The sequence below is a fragment of the Thunnus albacares genome, chromosome 3 (genome assembly GCF_914725855.1).
Source record: "Thunnus albacares chromosome 3, fThuAlb1.1, whole genome shotgun sequence".
Taxonomy (NCBI): Eukaryota; Metazoa; Chordata; class Actinopteri; order Scombriformes; family Scombridae; genus Thunnus; species Thunnus albacares.
The window spans coordinates 8463295-8489344 of NC_058108.1; the positions used below are offsets into that span (position 1 = coordinate 8463295).

Here is a 26050-nt window from a genome sequence, read left to right on the forward strand (position 1 = left end):
ACCTTGTACACCCAAACAGATCTCTGATCTGGTTGAAGATGAGTGGAGCTATATTTGGAGTTACATGATGTCAGAAAACTCCACAAAACAAAAAAGGTTTAGTTAAGTCCACCCCACCCATTTTTTAACTGTACACTATAGAGTATATAGTTTTGAGTTATTGCTAGGGGATACAGGTACATCTGCATGATCCAATATGAATTGTAATGCAAAAAAATATAAATACAAGATACAAAAAGTAAAGAACATAAAGGCAGAAAATGATGTAGTTGAATCAACACCTCTGACAGTCTCAAGGTAAATTTAACATTATATGATGAGATTTATTTTAGTTACAGCTTCAACAATCAATTATCTGATTGTCAAAATTGATTAGCAACATTTTATGAATTGTTAAGCAATCTATCAACTTAAGGTGCCAAACATTATGTGGTTCCAGCTTCTCAAATGTGAGAAATTGCTACTTTTCTCTGATTTATCACATCTAAATTCAACATATTTGGCGTTTGGGCTATTGGACAGTATGTATAATATTAGGGCGTTGCCTAGAGCTTTGAGCTTTTTTTGTAATTTGTTTCTGACATTTTAACGATTAATTGAAAAAGAATCGATGCATTTATCAATAATGACAGTAATCTAGTTGCAGCCCTAATTGCATTGCATCATATTGTGCAGGTATTCACGTTACTGTGTCCATTCCTATGGATATGTTACATCCTAACAAGCACATTTTCATCATGTACAGTGGTTATTATCTCCTGCAGTTGGATATATGTTTAAAAAAAAGTCACGAGTAGAGTTCTGTCTGTCTCTTAACATGAGGTGCACTTGTGCACTTGTTTTGGAATTTGATTCGCCAAGGAGGCTGCGGACGCCCCGCCCCCTGGTCAACGGGGCCTTCTGATTGGTCGCCGCCGTCGCCTGTCTCGGGGACATCAGGGGAGGCACGAGTTGGCCCATAAGCCTGCGCTCGCGAGTCATCAGTGTCGGACACGTAGTGGGAACGAGCAGGTCCCGATGCACGAGTCACGGCAACCCTCGGCGGAGATGAAGGCGGACTCCGACTGGCTCTGATTTTTAAAAGCCCTTTTCATTCAGGAGGTTGGTTGCCAATGGTTATCAATATGGCAGAGCCGTTATCCCAAGCACCCACCGCTGCAAAAATGGCGTCACTTAACCGGGTCCGAGCTTTGGCGATGATTTTCTTAACTGTCACCGGCTGTTGTGTCACCCCGACAAGTGGCAAGGACGGGTCCGAGGAGACCGTCATCATTGGGCTCCGGCTGGAGGACACGGACGACATTTCCTTCATGGATAGGGGCTACCTGCGGGTGAGCGAGCGCTCCCGGGTGAAATTAAGGGTGTACGGGCAGAACATCAACAACGAGACCTGGTCCAAAATTGCTTTTACGGAACATGAGCGGAGCCGGGCGGTAGGGAGCCTTGACAGCTCCTCGGGGGATAACCAGAGCCAAGAGGACTCGTCCGGCTTGCATCCCTGCGGTATTAGGACTTCGGATATAATTATATTGCCCAACATCATCCTGAATCGAAAGACGTCCGGAATAGTTGAAATCGAGGTCAAACCTCTGCGAAAGACGGAGAGGAGTAAAGCGTATTACCTCTGCATCGCCACCTCCACACCGGCCGTGGCCGGGATGCACGACCCGTGGACGGAGAACACCTGGATCTACCACGACGGGGATGACACCAACGTGATAGTGGTGGAGGAGAAGAAGTTTCTGCTGCCTTTCTGGCTCCAGGTCATCTTCATCTCCATGCTGCTGTGCCTGTCGGGTATGTTCAGTGGGTTGAACCTGGGGCTCATGGCTCTGGACCCCATGGAGCTCCAGATAGTCCAGAACTGCGGCACGGAAAGGGAGAAGAATTACGCCAAAAAAATAGAGCCGGTCCGGAGCCAAGGGAATTACTTACTGTGCTCGCTTCTGCTCGGGAACGTGCTGGTGAACACCACGCTGACCATCCTGCTGGATGATATAGCCGGGTCGGGGTTGATTGCGGTGGTCATGTCCACCATTGGAATAGTGATTTTTGGGGAAATCGTGCCCCAGGCCATCTGCTCCAGACACGGCCTCGCAGTCGGCGCCAACACCATATTCCTCACCAAGTTCTTCATGCTGCTCACCTTTCCTGCTTCCTACCCGGTGAGCAAGCTGCTGGACTACCTGCTCGGACAGGAGATAGGAACCGTGTACAACCGGGAGAAGCTTCTGGAGATGCTGCGCGTCACGGACCCCTACAACGACCTGGTGAAGGAGGAGCTGAACATCATCCAGGGCGCGCTGGAGCTCAGGACTAAGACCGTGGAGGACGTGATGACGCCGCTCAGAGATTGCTTCATGATCCCCGGGGATGCCACCCTCGACTTCAACACCATGTCTGAGATCATGAAGAGCGGCTACACGCGCATCCCGGTCTTCGAGGGCGAGAGGTCCAACATAGTGGATCAGCTCTTCGTCAAGGACCTGGCGTTTGTGGACCCGGATGATTGCACCCCGCTTAAAACTATCACAAAGTTTTACAGCCACCCGTTGCATTTTGTGTTCAATGACACCAAGCTGGACGCAATGCTGGAGGAGTTTAAAAAAGGTGAGACAGTCAGACAGACTTCTGATCATTTCTCATATATTAACTATACGTGTGAAAAGTTTTTGTCTTGCAGTTCACCAGTACACTCACACCAACCCTCGACACCTAGACATGACTTTATCTGCTATTCTGAAATGAAAAAGCACACTATAGATAAAGGTGTTAGATAGCTTCTTCATTTTAAGTTTAAATCTCTCTTGACCCTTTAGTGACCATTGCACAAGCAGGTTGACCCTTCACCTGTCCTCCCTCCCTCCTCCTATTGGATGAGGGAGGGAGGACACAGGTGAGCTGTGTAATAGTACATTTCAGATGGTGGGAGTCACAGCTTGTCCCTTCATTACTGCACTGAATTGGCTGTGCTGCTCTGACCCCCTGAAAGGTCAAGTTTTTTGGGGTGAATTTCAAAATGTTTAGAACCTGATTTTCAGGAATAAATGCAGGAAGACAATTCTTGTCTTCATCAAGATTTCACAAGAAATTCCAGGTACTGAAGGAGGAGGAGGAGGAGGAGGAGGAGGATGGGGTTGTTTTGGCACTTCTTATCTGGCCCGCCTCACAGAGCAGCCACATCACTAGTGAGGTGCACTTGCCACAGCCTCACTGGTTACTTCCTGTAAAGGGGAGGAGGAGGCGGCGGCTTCGTTATCTTTCTCCATCGCTTCCATTCAGTGTTAATGTTCACACGGTCTCTCTCTCTCTCTCTCTCTCTCTCTCTCTCTCCTCCTGCTCTCTGTCTTGCTTTCCTCCTCTCAACCTTTCTTACTCTTTCCCCTCCCTCCCTCCCTTCACCCCCCCCCCCCCCCCCCCCCCCTCTCTCTCTCTGATTTGTGAATGCATTAGGACATGTGGGAATGGTGCAACAGCAGTGCTAAGGTTATCAGGTGGGGGCATCTTGTTTGAGAACCTGCTTAAATCCCTCTCTACCTCTCTTGTGCTTGCCTCTGAGTGATGGTGGCGATAACTCCTTTTGTCCAGCCCTGGAATGCAGTCGTGTGGATAATGAATAACAGCCTCTAACACCCTCGAGCCCCCCATGTGTTGTGTATGTGTGTGTGTGTGTGTGTGTGTATGCGCATGACGTTTGAGAAAGATGTTTACCTCACCCACAGTTTACCTGATGTTTTGCATAGCCACCCACCTCTCTGTTGTGGCCTCTGACTAAGTTATTCCTGGCAGTGTTTGAAGATTTGGTAAGTCTGTACTTTATTTATCCCCAAATCCGCAGCTATAGGAGTGACCCAGTGATACACGGGCACACCTGGTCAGCAACTGATTTACAAATATTTCAAATGTGGGGGGGTGGGGGGGGACCCTGATTGATGCATTGTGTGCTCATTAGAATATTCACTTTGCTTTAAGAGGATTAATTGGGAAAGAAAAACAGAACAAATCATTGAGCTCCGAGCTCCATTACCCGAAATTAGGTGTAGCTCTCCATGCCAAATTAGCATTACATAATATACTAGTTGGGGGGGGGGGGGGTTTGTTTGTTTTCATCAAAGCTGACTATTTACAGACATGCACTAGCAGCAGAAAACATACTTTAATTCCCTTGAGCTTGTTTCCTGAGCAAAGCAAGTACAACTGATGATTTGTTGCAGTGTGGCACTATCCCATGTTGTGCTACAGTATTACAGTAACATTATTACAGATTATGACCCTGCGGTATCTCTCATCTCAGTTGTTATCACACCAGTCTATTGTGTTAAAGCTGACTATGAACATCTGATGGTTGAGATGTTCTTTCTCAAGTATTACAACTGTTTGATGAATATGTGTGTACCTGTGAGTTTAAGTGTAAAGCACTAAAGTAAAAATTGCATGAAAATTTGGTGAAAATCAAAAATAGAGGTCAATAGACATCCAACAACTAAAAATCAGAAGCCACAGAATGCAAAATTATCTTCAGTGCAGTCACACAAAGACAACAGCTTTCGCAGAAACTTGCAATGAATATTCATTCCAAGATAAGGTAAGATCTGTGATTTTAGAAGCTAAAATTGATTAGCTGATGCAGGATCAGTGACCAGTCACAGTCTACTGCATCTTTACCATTTGTTTAAACCACAAAACACCAAGACCTGTTCTAGTTATGGTTTGGAGTGCATGTGTCCCTGATGCATAGAGTCACATCTCCTCTTCTGCACCCAAAACACTTGCTAACCACGTACCTGCTTTTGATATTTACTTAAGTCGAGTCTTCAGGATGAAGTCAGTGTAACAGTATCATCACAATATGGGCAGAATATATTCAAATGAACAATGTTTAACTTCCCTCCACGTTGCCTGCACCCAGAGCTCCATGCTCATTTGCTGGCAAAAGTGACGCAATACGCGTCATCTAGTGGAATACACACTGTTTCCTCACTTTTAGTAGTGATGCCTTCAACGATGGTAAAATGTGAGTCTCCAAAAACACTCGTCTACCACGTTACGCCAGCAATAGAGCAAAGCAGACACTAAAATATCATACTACTACTAATACTTTAGAATATCCGTATCAGATGCAACAGAGTCTGGAAGTAAATAAACCTCAATAAAGATATATAACGCTTCTCAATTTGTCGTAAACATAGCATGAGTTGCTCACTGGAAGCTCATTGGAGGAGATGTGCACAATGCATTCTGGTTGTTGTAGGATTCCCCCTTAAGAGCGATATGGGGAATCTACAGCCTTTTTCTAAGTTTTTTCTAGTCATAGGGCACTAATTTCAAAAATATTTGCACATTTCTACTTCATAGGTGACGTAGTTTTAAGAAATCATCATTTTCACAGCGGTGAATTTTTCCTTCAATGTCTTTGTGGCTTGTTTTGTGTTTGAAATTGTTAACAATGAGTGTTATTTTGCACGTGTTAGCAGATAGGCCTATACAGTTTATTGTTCAATAATAATGTTCTATAATGATATCAGATTTTTTACTTTTTACTTCACTCCTTTATTTTTTTCCATATCAATTTTATCTGACACATGGTTCATTTAAAATCTACAGAGACTGTAACACGGGCTCCAAGTTAAAATCAACTGACATCTCAAATTTTCAAAATGTCTAATGTGGGCTCAGGTGTATCTGTTTACTCAAGTTATTGGTATTTTGTGACTTACCTTCCACTAAACAACACGCTCACATCATGTTACCGGTGCACTTCATCATATAGGTCCAGTTCTGACGTGTGTAGTGGCTGAAGCAGAGCGTGTCTGCGGCTGGCCCTGCGCCAGAGGGAATTCGCCTTCAGCCTCTCATGGAAGTCATAAGCAACTGTTGTAGGGAGGGCTGCGGGGTCAAAGTTTCCCGTCAATCTGGCTCTGTTCTCAGCGCACACTCAGTTCAAAGTGCTTTGTATTATAAGTCATTGTTAATTAATTTGATGCCGCTTGTGGAGCTGCATAGTCGTCTGAAGTCTGCTACAAAAAACCCACAACACGCTCATATTAGAGATTGTGACGGAGCAGCCGGGCTGCTTAAAGGTGTTGCTTTGCGTTGGATCTGAACTTTCGGGACAGTTGTGAGTTTGTAGGAGATGCTTCTATGCTTATATTCTGAACTTAACGACATTACATAACTCTCTGTAATACTCTTTCTTCCATTTATTGAGGCTTACTTTTGGTTTAACAATCTAGAGCTACTGTAAAAGAAAAGATAACATGAATAACAAAAAAATAATAAAGTTATTAGTACAGATCTTGATCCCGACAGTGTGCTCATGCGTCTGTTTTACCCGGCTCAACCCAGGCCCTAGGTCAGGGGTTACAGTCAGATTCATTCGGGAGCTTTTAAATTGAGAGAGACACCTTTCTGGAAATTTCTGACCCCTTCATTAATTGCTTTTGGTCTGCGATTGCAACAATTACTGTCATCCAGAGGCTGCTTGTCAAGCTGCAGGTTTACCGGTTAATGAGTGGGTCAGTGTGTGTCATTTGGGACCCGACCATGTAGCTGAGTCAGAAACAGGAATTTAGCTGCCCCTCTGACTTCAAGTTATGTGTGATATTCCTGAAAGTGAAAGTCAGGCACTTAGTCACTCACATGCGGTGTTACCAGCATTGGGGGAGAGAGGAGGAAGGGATCCTTCGGTATGGATGTTTGTGGAGCTGAAATCAGGTTATACACAGGTTATTCTTCTCCACCACACTGTGCTTTCTGCCCCTGGGGAGGGCAAGCCACTTGTTTAACTTGAATGTGGCACACCAGAAGAGGACTGGCAAGGACAACCTTTCCCACACGATCTCCCTGCATCGGAGCTTCGGACACACTGACACTAACACTCAGTTCTTATCTCTAACATGTAAACTTGGTGTACATTGATTTTCTTACTCTGCTTATCAGTGCTATAAATACTGTTTAATATTCACAGTGTTATGACACGTCTACGATCTATTGTGCCCTTATGGCAATTGCCCAGAACACTCGCTTAAAGCTCCCAGTTTTAGTTGTGCTGTGTTTGTGCTCCTTCACTGGTGTACTCCTTTATGAGAAAAAAACGGTTGAATATCCGAAACCAAAATTTCAGTCTTTCATGTTGTCTTACATTCAGCTTGTGTTTCACAGCCCAGGCTATATATGCTTCACTGTTATAGAGTGAGATCCCCAGTGAAAAAGAGCCTACATGAGGTCTGGCACGTCTTGAACTAGTTCCCCGATTGCTGCAATATAGGCCAATCTATGCTTAATTCAGATTCAACAGCCTTCACGCTCTCTCTGCTCAGTACTTTGTCTAAAAGTGAAACTCTTTTTTTTTTTTTTTCTCCCCTGTTGACCATGTTAAAATACTGACAGCAGTTTTATGGTTTGCTTCAAATGCTTTTATTCTTTCGGGGTGTTTGTGTGAAGCGTATCATAGCAGATGTCTAGAAAGCGAGTCGGGAGTGTTTGCCTGGTAACCCTTGGTGCTAACGCTGCACAAAGTGTTGGGATTAAATGGCATCATGTTTGGTAAGAACACTTAATGTTTCCTGATGAGGGACACCCCTTTGAACTCAGCAGGACTTCTCCTGCCAGCTGCTCACTTTATCAGAACTAATTACCTTGAATCAAAGGTTGTCTGCGTTTCACTATACTGTGTGTTGCAGCAGGCAGCGTTAGTGGTACATTTTCTTTATAGTGGGAAATGTAATTTTGATACAAAAGTCGCTAAAAATAGAGCGTGTTAACACATTAACACATGCTGTTAATTTAAAAAGCACAATATTTTACATTTATATAGATAGTGTGTTTTTTTAAAATCACATTAATTGTGTTTCTTTCTCATTATGACCAATGTGACCAGTATTTCGCCACACTACATAGTTAATGAAAAACAAATGTTCTATACTTTTGTTGAGCATTGTCTTCTCTATAATTAGCATCTTTGTAACATTAATTCTAGTACATGTTTTCATATTCACTTAAAAACAACCCTCTTGGCAGAACTTCAGAAAATGAGCAGAAAACTGCTGTTGTAGCAACTTGTTGTGTGGCAACATTTTTTTTCTCCTGAAGCTCAGTTAAAGGACCAGCTGCTGTGCATCTTCTAGCCCATTTACTTCAAAACATGAATAATTTACATCACTGTCAGCAATCTTTCCAAAGCATATGTTTTACTGAGACTTCAAGCTGTCTGGAAATATTGTAGGTGAATCATCACAGTAACAATTTCATTGCCTTTACTTTTTGTCACCATCATGAGACGGTCACGCATTTGCAATCAGGGACAAAAAAAATCTTTTGGTGAGTTTAAAACTAAATTGATTGATTTTTTTGGAACGGTTGAATAAGCTCAAAACACAACATTGAATTATTATCACCTTATAAAGTTGTTATGGGAAAAATATTAGCAAGTAAGTTCCTATTTACACATCTAGCAGATATGTTTGAAGTTGTTTTTCTGACCACCTGTCAAATGCAAGTCCAATATTCACCTGTCTTTCAAATTTCAAAGTTTTGACTCTATATAAAGATGGACGTCATGACAGACCCCCCAAAAGCAAAGTTAAAATATCTGGATCGCCCCCTGGTGGCTGATTGCAGTATACCATAAGTCCCGCCCCCTCCATGTTAGCAGATGATGGGACATGAGCCAAACTAAAAAACCAAAGTAAATGTCAAGGAAAGTTTTCCCAATGATGGCACTCATTTTTCTGATAAGTTTGTTTTTTAATTAATTATTTGATGATATAAAGAGGGGGTGTGATGTCATGACTGACAGCTTCAAACCTCCATCGACTCTATTGCACAGACTCTGGCTCCAAATGACGTCACGCAGGCAAGATGGCAACTCCCAGAAAGGAAATATTTTGGCTTCACTTTTGCATAGCAGCAGGAAGTGGAGACATTTAAATACAGTCAATGGGCAGGTTGTGTGCAGTGAGTTTATCAGAGCATTTTCACTCGAAACAGCTGCTGCTGGAAACAAGGTTGATGAAAGCAGAGTTTGTGGGCCTAAAAAACAAAATAAATATGATAGTGATGCTAAAACACCCTACACAGTAGAGATGCGAAGCTGGGTGATCATTTTCTGTGGGTTTATCACTACCAGCGGCTCTCACATATTACACATATATTGATATGATTAGCGCAGCTTTAAAGAAGTTCTAACATTTCCATGATTTCAGATATATTTGCCAAACTTTTAATTGAAAAACAACCAACCAAACTGACATTATCTAGTCAAAACACTCATTGTTTGGCTTCTGGATTAGATTTTTATGAAAACATAGCTCAGGATATCAGTGAGTGTCCTTGAATGCTTAACCAAGGTAACCAAGGTGACTTATCTATACTATAATTATCCTGTAATAGATTTGATATAGTGATCCACTCTATAATATTGTTTTAATATCCTCAGCTGTAATATAAAGTATATTAGAGCTGAAACAATTAGTTGATTAATCAATCAGTCAATTTACAGAAAACTAATCAGCAACCGTTTGATAATCTGCCGTCTAAGACATTTTTCAAGAAAAACAGTCAAATTTTCCAGCCAAGTTCCAGCTTTTGAATCGTGAGTATTTGCAGCTTTCCTTCGTCTTGTGTGATCGTACATTGAACGTCTTTGGTTATGGAGTGTTCGTCGGACAAAAGAAGCATTTTGAAGATGTTAAACCATTGATCAAGAAAATTATCGGCTGATGAATTAATAATGAAAATAATTGCTATTTGCAGCCCCAATGCACATGTACACTGTTTGTAGTTAATGGTGTAACACCTGATATCCATCAATATTATAGGAATATATGATTTCTTGTGATGCGCAATTAACGTTGCCATAGTCACCATAGCACAAGTGTACAATATGTGTATTATGGAATTTTTACATGTGATGCAGTATTGTAATAAATCAGAAATATCAGTAATCATTGCAATGTAACATCCTTCCAAGGCCATCGTAAAAGCATGAATGGCTTTGGTCATTTTAAGTATTGGATGATTTAGATATTGAACTTTTGGACTTCCTTGACCAAGTTTGTTGGTTTAGAAGACTGGCTTTTGAAATTGGCCTACATTCTTCAGATTCTGGTACAACATGGAGTAGGCTTTTAAGACCCGATTAGTACAACAGTTGAGGAGTGTGAATCTAGGCACCGTGCATTCCCAAAGCCTGTCTGATCTGGCATTATGACTTGTCTTTACATGTGTTTTTTTCCTGGCACCTCATACTACGTATCTTACAGTGAAACACCAGTGTGGTCCGCTGTGCGTCTTGATTTGCCATCCAGTGTTGTGTGACGGTGAGAAGGTGAAACGTTTTTTTTTTTGGTTTTTTTTTTGCTTTGTATGTAGCTGAGTCTGTAGTCAGGTAGGCTCTGCCTTTACGCGGTGCTGCGCTACAACTCCTGCTTTTGTTGTTCACCATACAAACAGCTGCATCAGTGTTACTATATTTGGCATTAGTTGGAAAATGCTTTAGCCTCCAAATTCGCCCCACTTGGCAAACCTGTGTGCACCTAACAGTAGGTGCAATAGAAAATAGAACATGCTAGCCTCTGAAAGTCCCCAGATGACGTTATGAAACCTCACTTTGAAGAGCAAATGGTGTGAATTTCTTTTGTGGAAGACTTGATCTAAACCTCCTTGATCTGACCCCCTTGCCTCTGAATGTCAGATTTATGTGTATGTAACTGGGATGTATCAAAAGACGACTTGTAGTCAAGGGACAAATGGCTTTTATGAATGTTTTCTAAGACAGAGTCACTTAATAATAAGTCCCACATTGTGCCAAAGAAGTGAGTAGGATGAATTTCTGAGGCACATTTTTACTGAAGTCTGTTTTAATCTAAACCCTTGCACGAACATTTCAGTGGTATCATTTCACACAGCCTCATAACAAGATTTATTTGTTCAGTTAAAGAAAATATATTGTCTCAAGTTATCAAAAATATCTATATTACACAGATTTCAAACACTACACTGAGGGTTTCTTCATCTTTCTGCACAGTTGTACATGTCAGATCACATCTTTTCACACTCGTTAGTGACCCATTTCATTTCTGTTAGTCTCTGATGACGACTGTTCCTGAAGAATGGCTTTTGTGTTGTGGATGTAGTTAAGGAGTTGAGTCTGCTTCCAGCACATGTTGCCTAGGATCTGTAGCCATGCACTACTGAGGAAAATTTGTTATTACGCAATCTAGAATGCAACCACCCCCACGTTCCTTTTAATAAGCCGTTTCCCAAAACAGAGACCACACTGGACCTGTGTTTTTTTTTTCCATTTTAATAAATTATTTACACCGCATAATAGACATGAGCGAAGCACTATTATCATAACAGCTGAAAAGTGATAATGCAGACGAGGGCCGAGAAATATGTGCTGGTAATGGAACAGGTTGGCGTTTCATTTGTAAAAAAAAATGACTTGCTCGGTTACAAATAGGCCTGAATTTAAATTATGAGTACATTGAGTGGGAATTAAAACAGTTTTATGTCTTTGAACTTGAGCACACCATTTTTAATCAAACTTTAAAAAAACTTGTGCTATTTTATAACATGCACACAATGAGCAAACATCTCTCAGATGTGCATATTGATGACATTACTCATTACTATTGCGGTGTTGTGTTCTTGTTGCTTGTTGATGTTCCCAGCATTGATTTAATGGTACTAGGCAATAATTATGAATTTAATGGCACAGTGCATCTATAGGGAATACGATGAAAGTCAATTCAAGATCATTCAATCAAACTCTCTCAAAGCGTGAAACCACAAAACCCTGAACGTAATCTGTAATGTCATCGCGACACGACAACTCGGCGATGCTTATTTTGCATTTAACGGCAGATTTCATTTCTCTAAAAGAAATGCTGCAATGGTTGATTTAGATTTTAGCCCTAAGTAAAAAGCCATATTCTTTTTTTCCTTCTCTTTGAGGGGGAAAACGTCATAAACATGTTTGTTTTGACTGTAGTTATGTCATTAAGATATTATCACGGTCATTTGGGTGTTGTGCATTATGTCATTCTTATGAAATGAAGGGAAATTGCTGCTATTAGTGCTGCTGTAAGATGATTAGGAGGAGGAGAAGAATGATGATGATGATCACTGTATTGCAATGATCATTATGTCTTATTAGAATTGTGAAGCTCCCTCTAAATACCAGACTTGCTGTGAAAATCAGGCTCATTTCCTTCACAGTAACAGTCTGTCACACCGGCTGTTATTGAGCTCCAGAGGTGCAGTGTCGTAGCATGGTGAAAACGTCTCTTTATGAAAGCCATACATGTTAATTAACTGGCATCTCCGGTATCAAGTCTTTTGAGTCTCTGATGTTCACTAAAGCTGCTTTTAGCTGCTATCAAACACATTGTTTCTTGGACACTATAGAGCTGTCGACGTGCCAGGTTTTTAAACCAAGCACTGCTTTCTCCATTCAGCTAGTTGTCTCTGCATTTGCACTTATGTATATGTATAGACAACTATATCTTTATCTAGTCAGCGTCTAACTTTGATTCGAGCAAAAAGAAAAATAAGGCCCATTCAGGCTGTGCCTTGGAGAGAGAGAGAGAGAGAAAGCCCTCCAGCTTGGTCAGCCTAGTAACCAGGCTCTGTGCAGCACACTCAGGGAAGCAGAGCCACTTGCTTGTGCAGCAAGTCCCATCCCCCTCCTTCCACATTCCCTCTCTCCCTCTTCTCTCCATATTGTCCTCTTGCCCATTTCCCTCAGTGTTATAAATTACAAACGACACAAACCTCCAGGCCTAATGCCCTGCCATGGACGCCTTCCAAGTTGCACTTTTTGGAGAGCCAAGAGGCTGGCTTCATTGATAACACCGGGCACACTGTCCGTCTCTCCATTTACTGGCAAGAGGAAAAGCCCAAGACGGGCCCTTCACAGGCCCGAAAGACACCAGCGCTTTTTACAATCAGCTGATGGAGCCTACTTTTCTGAGACTTCAGCAGAGCTCGGCAATGAGAGAGTAGCAGTGTTTCACTTCAGCTGGCCGCATAGGACACATGAATAATGAATAAAACAACAAAAAGGATCGAGCTTCAAGACTTTATACTTACTCTTATACGATATCTTATGATTTAATCATTAAATTGAAGTTAATGGATCGTAGAAGTCCGAGGTAAAACCAATCAAGTCATTTTTAGACACATTTGGAAAATTCTCTCATCACTGTTGTTGTTTCTGAGAAATTGGCACCAACCATAAGCATTTATTCTCAAAGATGCAGTGTACTTACACTACCAAAGTAATGTTAAAGGGGACATCCACCCTAAAATAGACTCTAATTAAAGGAAGATATGCAAGGTAAAGAAAAAAACTGAACTTTCACAGCACGTTTCATTTAATTGTTTTCATTTCGAATGTCTGCATCTTCAGGTAACATAGGATCATCCCTGTCCTACTTTGACATATAGCTCATTTGGATGTAACATCTGAAACAAAAACTATAGGGAGCCACTCACTGATTCAGTGTCATTGGACCAAAGTCAAAAAAGTATCCCACAAGTTAGTAATATAAGCTAGTATTACAGCACCTGGTAAAAATGAGCCAATTAAAATTCTTCTCTCAGATGTGACACAGATCGGACATGTGTTATGTAAGTGTAAACAGGGGGGGAAAGCCGATGAATACACTGTTTTCAGATGTGTTTTATGAAGAATTAAATTGGATAGAAACCAGATCTCTGCCTCTGTGGTCCTGATTTAAATGCACAGATGCATTTTTAGGTCATTCAGTTCTCTTGGTATAGCTGCACTTTTTCCTCCCTGGTGTCTCTCCACTAATAGCAAAGGGGGAAACTGCTAGTAGAGCCCCACTATGGGCTGTAGGCCCCTGCCACTGCTCCAGCTGACCCTTCAGACCCAGATCCAGGCTCCGAGCCTGTACCCCATCCGCAGCTGATCCTCCAGCTTGAATTATTATTCCTGTCCTGTTTCTAACCATTGCAGATGGTGATTTCACTAGAGGATGTTTTTGAGTGTGAACACAGGAATCACACTCTTGCAAGCAGATTTAAGACGACACTCAAAGGATAACTAGCCAGACTAAATGTAATTTTAATCACTGAATGAATTAAAACATTCAGAATTGAATAATTGTGAATTTAGCACCTTTAATGTAAATGTAATCCTAATAATCAGTCAATAGTTTAGTTTATTTCCTGATTTCTCTCTTAAGAAGACAGATGTCAGTGACTTTAAATCACTGTTCAGTGTCTTTGGGATAGCAGCATAAACTTTATTTTTCAGTGGATTTTCCCTTTGAGGATAAGAATTATAACAAGTTTGAAGAGCAAGGTGTGATTTGATGATTTTATATGAGTAATAGTCAATTAGTAATCAGTAGAGACGGTTGAGCGAAGCAGTGTTGAGTCATCGTTTTAATTGTGTGGCACAATCTGGAAGTCACAGTTGCAGAATTTTAATTTACACAACCTTAAGTTTGTGTAAATGATGAACAAATGGACATTTGTGTAATAATCATTATTACATTAATCACAATAAGATGAAATTTAATAGCTCTTCTGCATCATTCATCATTTTATTTGATTGATACTTGGTTAAAAATGTTATCACTACTATGACTCAAAGCTTCAGTTATTAAATGTCTTAACTAAGTCATTATTTAAACTGGAAGAGCATGAGATTTAACCAGAATAGCATTTCATAGATTGGATTAGAAGGTTGCCTAATTGTAAAGTATTGAAAAGCTTTTAACTGGCAGTATAAATTGATCTGAAAAAAGAAGCATGATCATTTATATTCATATCCTGAGGGTTTATATAGGTGTGTTAATAAGATGTTAATAAGAAGTCAATAATTACAGATGTTAACACTTTTATTTGTCTGTTTGGATGTCATGGGTAATGTAATAAAACAACGTAGGATGCAGGCCGTTCTTGCAGGTTTAATGTTTTCCCCAACAACCCACATTCTCAAAGCTTATTGCACAAAGCACGGGAGCTTTTTTTATTGAGTACTTAGCTCATTCTAGCTTTAAGGATTTTGCCCTGGCTAATTGTTTTTATTAAGGTATTAATTATGAGTTTTAAAGCTCCAAGAACTCTGTGCCAAAAACGTGTGTTTTCAGGTGTTTAATTAGCTTGCTCTTTCTGTGTCACAAGCGAAGAGTGTGTCCAATAGTTCAGTTGCAGTAGTGAGGGTGCTTTGTGACATGTTATTGGTTGGTTTTGTTGTGACGTTCACTCCTAAAGTTTATTGTTCCAAGCAGGTAATTCAGTCACAACATAAAGTGATTTAAACCAGTTAGAAAAATGGCTTACTGCACTCCTTCCAATACATTAGCAAGTAAGCTAAACCCTGTTACAGTTAAACTTAACTTTAAACATGTCATATATGTAACTGATGTAGTTCACTTCTAAAAGATGTAACAAAGCATTTAGCTTAAAGAAACAGCGTCTCTGGCTCTGGCGCAGATTATGGTTGTGAGCACAAGTTTCAGTTTGGTTTGTTACTGCAACTGTTGTTTGCCAAGAAATAACTGTCCCTCATAGCTCCCCCTAAAACACCAGTTGCTGTTTTTACATTTCTGTTTATGCACTGGTTAATCAGACGAGATGCAAATTGCCAATCTGTGAGTTTTAGAGGTGTTTGTAGGCTTTTTTTTCACTTTGTGCCTCCTGTCTTTAAGCTAAGCTAGGCTAAACACACCCTGACACCTGCTCTGTACTTTATATGTAGACATGCAGTAAGTGTGGTGTCAATCTTCACATCTCACTCTCAGTAGCGAAGCAAATAAACATATTTCCCAAAATGTTATACATACAGTGTCCCTTTAACTTATCACCCTCCAGAATATATTCAGTATTTTGATCTATAGCGTACTGGATAGTGCACTGGTAAAAAACAGTAGCAAAGCCAGGAATCATCTTGTGGGTGGGCGCAGAGAAAATCTCCAAGACTGTTCCTGCAGTGTTTTGGCAAAAACTAGGAAGCTATTACCATACCTGTTAAATGACAGGACTTTAATTAGGTAATGTTTCAAGCACCAACACGAGCAAACTGAAACAGATTATAAGTCTTACAATATTTGCTGAATAAACTATAATAAGTAACACTGTGAGGACAGAGAATATAGATATCTTACTTTTGATGATCACACATCAGCACTGAAATTACTTTGCTATAGTCCAATGATTTAGTCAGTTCTGTTTCAGGGAAGGTTCAGCCTGTGTGTAATCACTGATGCCAGGTTTTATCTGATTGACAGTTGAGAAAAGTGAAGCACAGTTTGTTAGGGTGATGAACGCCTGTAGACTCATCTTTGCAGTGTTTTTTTAATATAATGAAAGAAATAATAAAATAATTTTAGTACCATTTCCTGTGTGTTACTTCATCCAAAGTGATATGCAGGCACTAAATGGTAAACACTTCATTGAAAGTGCACCAGAGTGCAGTTTCTGCATTCTGACCTCCTATCTGGGTGTCGCTATTGTGCCAAATGATCACACAGCTTTAAACCAAGCTGCAACCTCGGGGCTGAAAAAGAATGTTTCCAATGGCCACTTGAGGCTGGCTCCAAAATTGAGTCAATCCCCATAGACCCCCATTAAAATGAGCAACTTTACAGCAGAAATAAACATGCTTACAGCCTGGTACAAAAAAAAAACAAAACAGTTTTGGTCTCTATAGCTAATTTCCCTGTTCATGACAACTGTATGGAGGTTGAATTTTTTTATAACTCACCTGATTAAATTTTATTAAGCTGTAAAGTTATGTATAATTAAGGACGTGGCTGCTTTGACTGACAGATCTCTAGTCGCTTGGTGGCTTGTTTTAGCAACTAGGCTTCATTCAGCCCGCCTTTGCTCCACCTCTTTGCCCATTTTCGATTAGCCGGGAGTTAGGTGGAGTCAGACGCTGCCAAGATGGCGATGGCCGGAGCCGCCCACTTCAAAACCACTCTTCAGAAACCAATGGTTGACGTCACAGTGGCTACGTCCATATTTTCAGTCATAAATCATATAAACCATGTCAGCTGTATATTTAACTAATGTCAAATGTACAACCAGCCAGTCTTTTATTGCTAAACTGGACCAAATGAAGGAAGTAGAAATCAATATGAGAATAGTGTTGAAACGTGATAATCACATTTATTTCCAGCAGTAGAGTATTTACTCACAAGTAATTTCATCAAGTCTTGATTTAATAACTGTGAAACTAGTTGCAGTTGTTTATGAGAACACACGAAATATTCCAAGTTTTAACTTAAATGAGTTTTGCTACTTTAAAACACTCCCAGTTTTTGTCATTGTTGTGTGATGTGCTCACCATTCAGCAGTTGCAACACTCGCATAACAGAGCAGCACCTGACCACAGGCCCATTCATTTATCCCCACTGGTTTCCCATTGATGCCTCTCCTTATGACTGAGGCCCAAAGGAATCTCCACCCAGGGGACCTTTCAACAACAAACGCAACCAGCTACGACAGCAAGCTGCTTCTCTGAATGAACAACAATGTCATTCCAGCAGTGTGCGTGTGTGTGCGTGTATGTGGCTGTACTGTATGTGTGTGTGTGTGTGTAGTGAAACACCACTGGCTAGTAGCAGCAGAGTGATCTTGTGACCAAGGCCCCTTAATGTCGGTTAGGAGCTGTGAGCAGACTTAACTTCTCTGTGTTACCCTGATTAGTCCATATCATGCTAACTGTATTGTTTGACCCTAAACAAGTGAGGCAAAAGGACAGTGATTGAGCGCCAACAGCAAACCGGGTTGGCGTCAGACATGCTCAGCTTTATCTTGCAATTGAGGTGTTATCGTACCCAGAGTTAAAATAAAGTTTTGAACAAAGTAAGAACAAGCGAATAGGCAGGAGCCTGGTGTCTCCTTCTAGCACACAGAAACAAGATGCAATATAATTTCTGTGACTGCAACATTGGCCCGTTGGGTGAAGCCTTTTGGTGACTCTCTGGGTTCAATATCTCACTACATGCACATGTTTTTTGTGTCTCATTCAGTTAACAATATTCTTAACAGTAAGAGGGCGTTTTTGTGCCATAAAGAAATCTCCCCTTGTGCCATGAAGCACTGCAGAAAACTGACTATGTAGCATGAAGTGTTGGCTGGTAGGGGTGGTCAGTCATTATCAGTAATACACTACTAATGCCTGAAAATGAACATGGTGATGGTTTGTTGTCGCAGTGTCTCAGGTATGTAGTATCTATCAATCCACCAAAGATTTTAAAAGACGTTATACATGTTCATAGTTACAAACAGGCTCTTTCAGGCTAATAATATTCTTTAGCCTTTGTACTTCACACAGATCTGATTGCACACGGTAAAGACTTAAAGCCAGTGTCCATCTCTGTCAAAGCGTCACTGGGACTGTGAAGCTATACCTGTTCTACAGAGAAGTGACAAATTCCAAGACAAACCATCATAAAGTGTCTTAGTAAAGTGTTCGGCAATCACGAGCCTCCAGAACAGCTTTGATGCTCCATAGAGTCTCCACGTCTCTGAACTCTACTGGAGGGATTACCGCTATTCTTCCAAAGGATATTTTCTAATTTGGTGTCTTAATGATGGTGGTGAAGAAGGCCGTCTCGCATTGTTCCAAAATCACCTGTAGGTGTTCAAATATAGTATACCATTCACATCATTTTCATGCTCTTCAAATGATTCAGAGACCCTTTGTGTCCTGTATGAAAGCATCTGCAAGGAGAAATGGGGAAAAGTACTTCTGTAACTTGCAGCTCTGCACATTGTGTTACTCAGTGTTGGACCAGATCCACCATTTCTTTCCTCTAGTGCTATCAGAATAATGTTGCTGCTAAGCTACAATTAATGTAGAACTACTCCCAAAGTGTTCTTGTCAAAGATTTGTTCTTCACATGGGTCTTGAAGGAACATAATGAGACTCTTAAATGTCTATGCAGATCTAAGCAGAGACGGCTGTTATGAGTAAGTTTCACAGGCTTGTAGAGCAGACGTCCAAATCAGAGAACATTTCACAAATCATAATATGCCACATCAAAAAAGCTGATTGGTTGGATTTAATTTCCTGTCTGGTACAAAACAAAAAAGGAAAGCATGTGTTTATGTCTGCTCATGTGGACATTCAACCCACACTGTGTTTACAAAATGCTTTCTAAAATTTCCATATAAAATTTCCATTTGAACAACTGTTTACTAGTCTGAGCTTTTCTTTTCGAACTTGCAGTCTCTACAGTCAACTATTTCGTGCACACCATAAGTGATATTGACAGATGTGTAGTGTTACAAATCACTGAGGAGGAACCAAAGATTCCCTTGTGTGGTCAAATTATTTGAATGACATCACTCACAGGATTTCCTACGAATTTCCACAGCTCCCATTAGAGCCACAGTTGTACTTCCTGTTTAAATAACTATACATAAGATAAATGTGATCTCTTATTCATTATCATTCATTTCATTTATTTGTTTTTTCCATGAACATTTGTGCAGACATTCACGGTCCCCAGAGGATGAATCCTACTGACTTTTCACTTTCTGACTTTCACTCATCACTTTTCATCTAACACCATCATCAGGTCAAGTTTAATTTGTTTAATACTTTGGACTCAACTATACTTTGTGTTTAGTGCTAACACATTATTCCTTAGAGGATGAAGCCTAGTGGTGTTAGTAATTCCCTGACTTTTCCAAGCACTACCGTGAGGTTCATAGTAGTGAACCGCCCCCCAAGATGAATTTGAATCCCTTGCTTTTTCATCTAGTGCCATTATATGGTCAATATTTTAATTTTTCATACTGACCAAATACCTACAAAACCAATGACATTCCCATCAGCCTCAGCTGTGCTTTGTCTTAACACTTACTGGCATGATATCACGCTAAACTAAGGTAATGAGCATGGCTAACATTATACCTGCTTAACAACAGGAAGTTTGCGTTGTCATTGTAAGCATGTTAGCATGCTGAAGTTAGCATTTAGCTAAAAACAACACTGGTGTTAAATACAGCCTCACAGGATGGCTGTTGACTCTTGTTTCTATTATACTTGGGGGAAATAAGAAAGAAAGACACTTGTACACACAAACATACCGACAAATACACATTCCACTTATGTCTCCAGATAATACAGGCCATGACACAGAATCATATTACTTTATCAGATGTAGTTTCAGTCTAAATGTTTGTAAATGAAGAGGCTCTAAATAGTCAACATGTTACCAGCATCAGGCTAACATTGTTGTCCATGTCAATGGAAAAATGGGTCAGAATGGCTGGAAACTCTTCTCTGTTTTTTCACTGGAGGTAGATTTAGAAGAAAGACTATCCAACGGGTTCCCATCACCCTAACCCATCAACCACTATATTTGTCAGTGCTCAAATATTTGGAAAAATAGGGGGAGAGCAAGATAGGGAGGGGGGCAATGATGAGTGTCCACAACAGATACTGACCCCTCATACTCCCACCCCAACTCTCCAAGCCTTACGTGCCTATTTATAGGGGAAAATTGCGCTATGGAAAAATATGACAAAGCTGCATTCCATAAATACACTGGGAATGGTGGAAAAGAGCACACGGCTTAGTCTCTGAAGGCCTGGGTGGAGGTTCTCAGGCTTGGCTTTGGGGTATGGATGGATAGATAGATTGATGATCTTTTGTTTGGCCCGGTGTAGCTATAGTTGGAGTGTTTTAATTTGCACCTTTGTCAAACATCAGGGTAAAATGAGGCAAAGATATTAAAGATATTACTGTTTGGTGGATCCTCAGTTGAGTATTTTCCACAGTATTTGTTACTGTGATGACAAGACACTTTGATACACTGGTCATTAAAGGTCGTTATATTGTTTTATACTCTGAAGTATTTTTTGATCCCCTGTTCTTCATTTCTTCTGCAACAATAGTCTTCCATATATTAAATCTGAGTCAACCTGTATCTTCGGAGCGTGGATGTCCTCACAGAGATCATATCCTCTGTGTTTTTTTCTCGGAATTTGGGAACCTGTAGTGTTGTTCATTTATAATTTAAAGTTACTCATGGTGGGATTTTTAAAGGCTTAGCTTTAGAGATGGCAGTGTTGTCGGTCGGTCCACCACATTCATAGTCCCAAGAAGATGAAGCCTTATGGCATTAGTGATCCTATGACCTTTCCTGTAGTGCCACCATGTGGTTGATAATTGTAGTATTTAATGATATGTCTCCACAACTATTGGATGGATTGCCTTGAAATTTGGAACACACATTGTCTATCAGCTTAACATTTGAATTTGTCCAAAATTGTGGTTTATGACCATAAACCTGCAAAACAAATGACAGTCCCATCAGCCTCAGCTGTACTTTGTGTTTAGTGCTAATTAGTAAATGGTAGCATGCTAACACGCTAAACTAAGATGATGAACATGTTCATCATTATACCTGCTTAACATCATTATGTTAGCTTTGTCATTATGAGCATGTTAGCATGCTGATGTTAGCATTCAGTTCAAAGCACCACTGGGCTTTGAGTGCAGCTGCCAGCTTGGCTGTAGTAACTACTCTTGTTAACTTGGCACTTTTTAATATGAATATTTTTAAACCGAGAAAAATGAAGAAATACATAAATTAATAAATGCAACGTTCAACAAATTTAAGTTAAGCAAGAAAGCTCTTACGAAACTCATGGACATACATTTTGTAATGAATAAAAAACAAACAAAAAGAAAGGCCTTTTCAAAATTATCTGTGAGACTGGTAGATTTGTTTGACCTCGACCTCCTGGCTACAGCCCCATGCAGTAGATTTGTTGCAGTGTATCTTCATCATTTCACAGCCAGTGTTTTAATGCACACAAATGAACAAATGTATTGTGGTCCCTGACTGTCTCCTCCATGAGATGAAGCACTTCCTCAGTCATCTTCTCAAAATTGTTTTAGAAATCATAAGTGAGAGCCTTTTAATGACTAAAACTTTTCAGCTTTTGACCAGAGAAAACATGCTTCCTTAATGGATGAAATTGAAAGTGAGTTGACCCCTGACCCTGATGTGTGCAGTGTGCCTGTGTGCTGGACTACCCAGCATGCATTCAGCCTCAGCCCAGCTAGACAGCCCCAGATGTCAGGCAGCAGTGGTGGCTTATAGGACCCCAGACGACTGGTCTTCACAAGGACACGCTCTCCCCGAGGCCCGCTGCCAAGTTCCAGGCTCCAGAAGGTCCAGAGGGTCAGCCTCCCTACTCTACCTCCAGTCCCCCCCCTCACAAAACCCACTGCCATAACAGCAGCTAAGGAGCTATGAATAAACAGGCTGTCATTGTCTCATAATATATTTATAGAGGACAGAAGCTGCATTTTTTTCTGTCGCTTGTGTGGTATTTTGTCTTTGTGGGAAACTGGAAAGTATGTAGTCATCTTGTGGGACAGTGAGACAAAACGATTTGGAGTGGAGCTACTGTGCAAGTGTGTGCATGTGTATGTGTGTGTGTTTGTGTGTGTGTGTGTGTAACATTGAGATAGACGGAAATAGACTTAAGACAACAACACCAGAGGAGACTAAAGGTAAAGGGAGTTTTCATGGGTACAGGATTGGTAAACATGCAACTTTTAGATCCTAATTTACATAAAATATTCTCACTTGCAATTATGGTTGTTGTACACATAATGGTCAGCTGATCAACCTGCCTTGTAAATCTATATACCCATCCATTCATCCATAGGTAAATTTGACAAAAAAATGCAGTTTTACTGTATAATTTCCGACTCTAGTAATGTTAACTTCTCACTAGAAAAAATAATATTTAGATTTATGCTATGGTCCTATGCTCCTGTTTCCAGAGGAGTCAGCTACTATTAGCCACCATCATAAACATCCTAAAATAAATAATATTCTATATAAATAAATATACTGTGGGGAAAAGTGAAATGGAAAAATAAATTAGAAAATGGAAATTGTATATGTATCTGTCTGTCTGTCTGCATGTGTTTTGCCATACTAGCAGAAGGGTTCTAGGGATGGCAATGCCAGCCGGTTCACCACTTTGGTCTAAATTCAAATATCTTAGCAACTGTTGGCTGGGTTGAAATGTTGTACAGACATTCATGGTCCCTAGAGGATGCCGCCTACTGGCTCTCAGTCTTGCAATCCATCTAATAGTTGTCGAGAAATCTTGCTCCGAACTAAAAATGCCAACCTCATGATGGCACTAGAGGAAAAGTCAGGGGAAGTCATTAGAATTAATCCTCTGGTAACCATGAATGTCTCTCACAGAAATCTATCCAATAGTTGTTGGAACATTTCACTCCAAACCAAAAATGTGAACCTCTTGGTAGTAATGAGGATTAATTGTCTGGCAGCCATGAATGTCTGCACCAGTCTTGTAGAAAATGTAAATATATTTCACAGGATAGGTGATACATCTGGACTTGTTGGTGGATCAACAAAGCCAGTAGTCTTCATCTTCTGGGCACCATGAATGTCTGTATAAAATCTAATGGCAATCCATCCATTTATCTGGAATCCACAAAGTGGTCCACCAACCGACTGACATTGCTATCCCCTGATGAATATTTTGATTAAAACATGCCCCTAGTTAAATATAAAGCCTAATGATTTCAATGGAAAATACACAGAATAGTATAAGGGGAACTTTGATTTTTCAATTATGATTTTCCCTTTGCTGTCTGCTCCATGGAATTTGTAAAATTTCTATCTCCTTACATTGCAGCCCATGGGACAGACTCTAGAATAAACACTATTAAACTTGCATAAACATGCTTTTCTCTGTCATGTCTACTGAATAGCTTCCCATTCAGTTTTTTCTTGTGTGTGTGACTTTTTTTTTTTTTTAAACTTGTGACCTATGCAGCCTCAGTTAAAGCTCTTACAACGGGTCATCTCTAATAGTTAACCTCAAGTAAAGAAGGTGATGGAAAGTGTTCTTGATGTGGACAAACATCCTGATGGGATTAGTTTTATTTGTCAAACAGCTTGAGCTGTTACATTTGTGAGTTTAGTGTGAGTATGTGTTCACATGGCTGTTTGAAGAGCAGAGCAGATTGTGTGTGATCTCAGCGATGTCCTCCACCTCTTATCAGTCGGCTTACACGAAGGTCAAAGATCAGGCATCATTGTGTGACAGGAAGGTACACACAAGGACACACACTCCGATTGCTTGTCCCTCTTCATCTCATAAAACCCAACCTGTCATTCCCATATACACGGGGTGGACAGAATAATAGGAACACCTATACAATATACTGCAATCCGATGCAGCAGCCCTGCAATAAATACTTACATGAATCATTACAGTGCTGAGCTTTCATTGAGACTGTGTCAGACAGGTGTTGAGTCGACGCTATGTTTAGTGTTCAGTTATTTTATCCTTTCTGCAGGGAGTGTAAAAAAGTGTATAATTTTGTATTTATCTGGGACGTAATTTTCCAGAGCTTTTAACCACATCTCACGGCCTTCTTCAGCGGATGGAGTTTGCTCAATTGTCATCACGAGACCTATGGTAGGTTTGAGACTTTGGTCATGTGATAATAGGTGGTTGTATATGTGGGGGGAGGTTCATAACTGGTAAATAGTGCAGTTAGTACTGAAATGGTTGAGCTCTGGAAAAAAAAGTAAGTGGACCTTAGTAAAGATCCTCTCCAGAGATATTTTAAGACATAAAAATACTCTTTCTTTTAAAAAAAACCAACTTAAAATTAGATCCTCTCCTTCCTCGTCATTAATAAATCCAGAATCTATGAATATGAAAACATTTCTCATTTAAAAAGTTTAACTTCTGGACACAAGACGTCTCCTTTTTCACTGAGAAGTCCATTCTCAGAGTGTGTGCATTGGAGGTTTGAAGTTTCCACATCATATTTGTGTAAGTTGCATATTGGACCAGGATTGGCTCTAAATCAGTTGTGATCACAAATCATGATCATGGATACAACTTTCTTCCTTCAGCAAATTAATCTGAAAAAAGGTTTCCAATGTCAAACTCTGCACAGTGAGACTTTAAGTTTGTCAATTCTTGCTTCTCAGAAAATGTCTTACAAGAAATGTAACACTTACTACAAAGTTCTTGTTCTTTGGAAAGTCTTATAGACAAGTACGTCAGATCATAAACTAAAAAAAAAGTGTTTGGGTCTTTTGTCACTTAACAAAAAGCAAATGAGGCAAACTTTAATGTCACTTGATACAAGAAAAATCTAGTTGAATTGTGCTGAAAACAGATTAAATTATCCCACCTGACTGCCATATTTTCTACAGCAGTTCCACATGGTTCACATTTTCAAGCTTAAAGTGACATTAAGGTTGACATTCTTTGCCTAGAAACCTAAATTCATAAGCTTCGTTTATAAATCTTTACGTGAGCGGAGTGGATGCTGTTAAAGTGAGGGGAGCAGGCATTGATCTGTTTCACTGGGCTGTGCTGTGCTGTGCTGGCCATTCCATTTGCGATTCCCTCCCTGAGCAGTTTAGAGTAATTGCTTGCTCAAGGACTTCTGAGGCCTGATTACTTTAACCCACCGAGGCTCCATCCATGTTTGTCCTAGTTAAACCCAACCCTCAGTGATAAAGAAACATGCTTAAGATGTCATTGACATCTTGATGGAAATAGGATGATTCCTCTTCTTTGACACCTAGAAAACAAGACTTTTGCTTGCTTTTTGTTTTTTTGTTGCTTTTTTTTTTTTTTTTTTGCTAAAAAGCCTCCTCATATCAGTGGATTTCTGATATTTACATTATTAATACCTCTCTTAAGGGATCTTACTCTACCAACCTATTAACATGAGTGTTTTTCTTCAAAGCATCAATTCTGCATCTAATACCCGCAACCGTCTCATGTTCAGACTCTCAGGTTCTGCACACTGCACATCCGTGTGTTGTCATGGCATTGTGAGGAAGCAGTGAGCTGCAGTGCAATAAAACACTCTTGGTGATCAGCGCGGTCTGTGCTCGCCTGCACCAAAGCGGCTCGCATTAGCTGAAATTGCATCTGAGCACTGAGTCAGTGATGTACCTGTGTTCTCCTAAAATAAACACACACACACGATCGTGCGCCCGTGCGCTCGAGCACTCTCACA

General features: G+C 40.4%; 1 protein-coding gene across 4 annotated transcripts in view; it reads left to right on the forward strand.

Annotated features, from left to right (window-relative positions):
- Positions 1-38: 38 nt before the first annotated feature.
- Positions 39-26050, forward strand: part of cnnm2b (cyclin and CBS domain divalent metal cation transport mediator 2b) — a 43144-nt gene continuing 17132 nt past the window's right edge. For 2 of the 4 annotated variants that reach the window (XM_044346153.1, XM_044346154.1), the window contains exon 1: positions 39-2610. In XM_044346153.1, the coding sequence (XP_044202088.1) occupies positions 1113-2610 (1498 nt within the window). In that variant the 5' untranslated portion in view covers positions 39-1112. Of the gene's footprint in view, positions 2611-3453; positions 3874-22021; positions 23782-26050 lie in introns of those variants that run through there. The other 2 variants (XM_044346155.1, XM_044346156.1) reach the window with 2 other exon arrangements.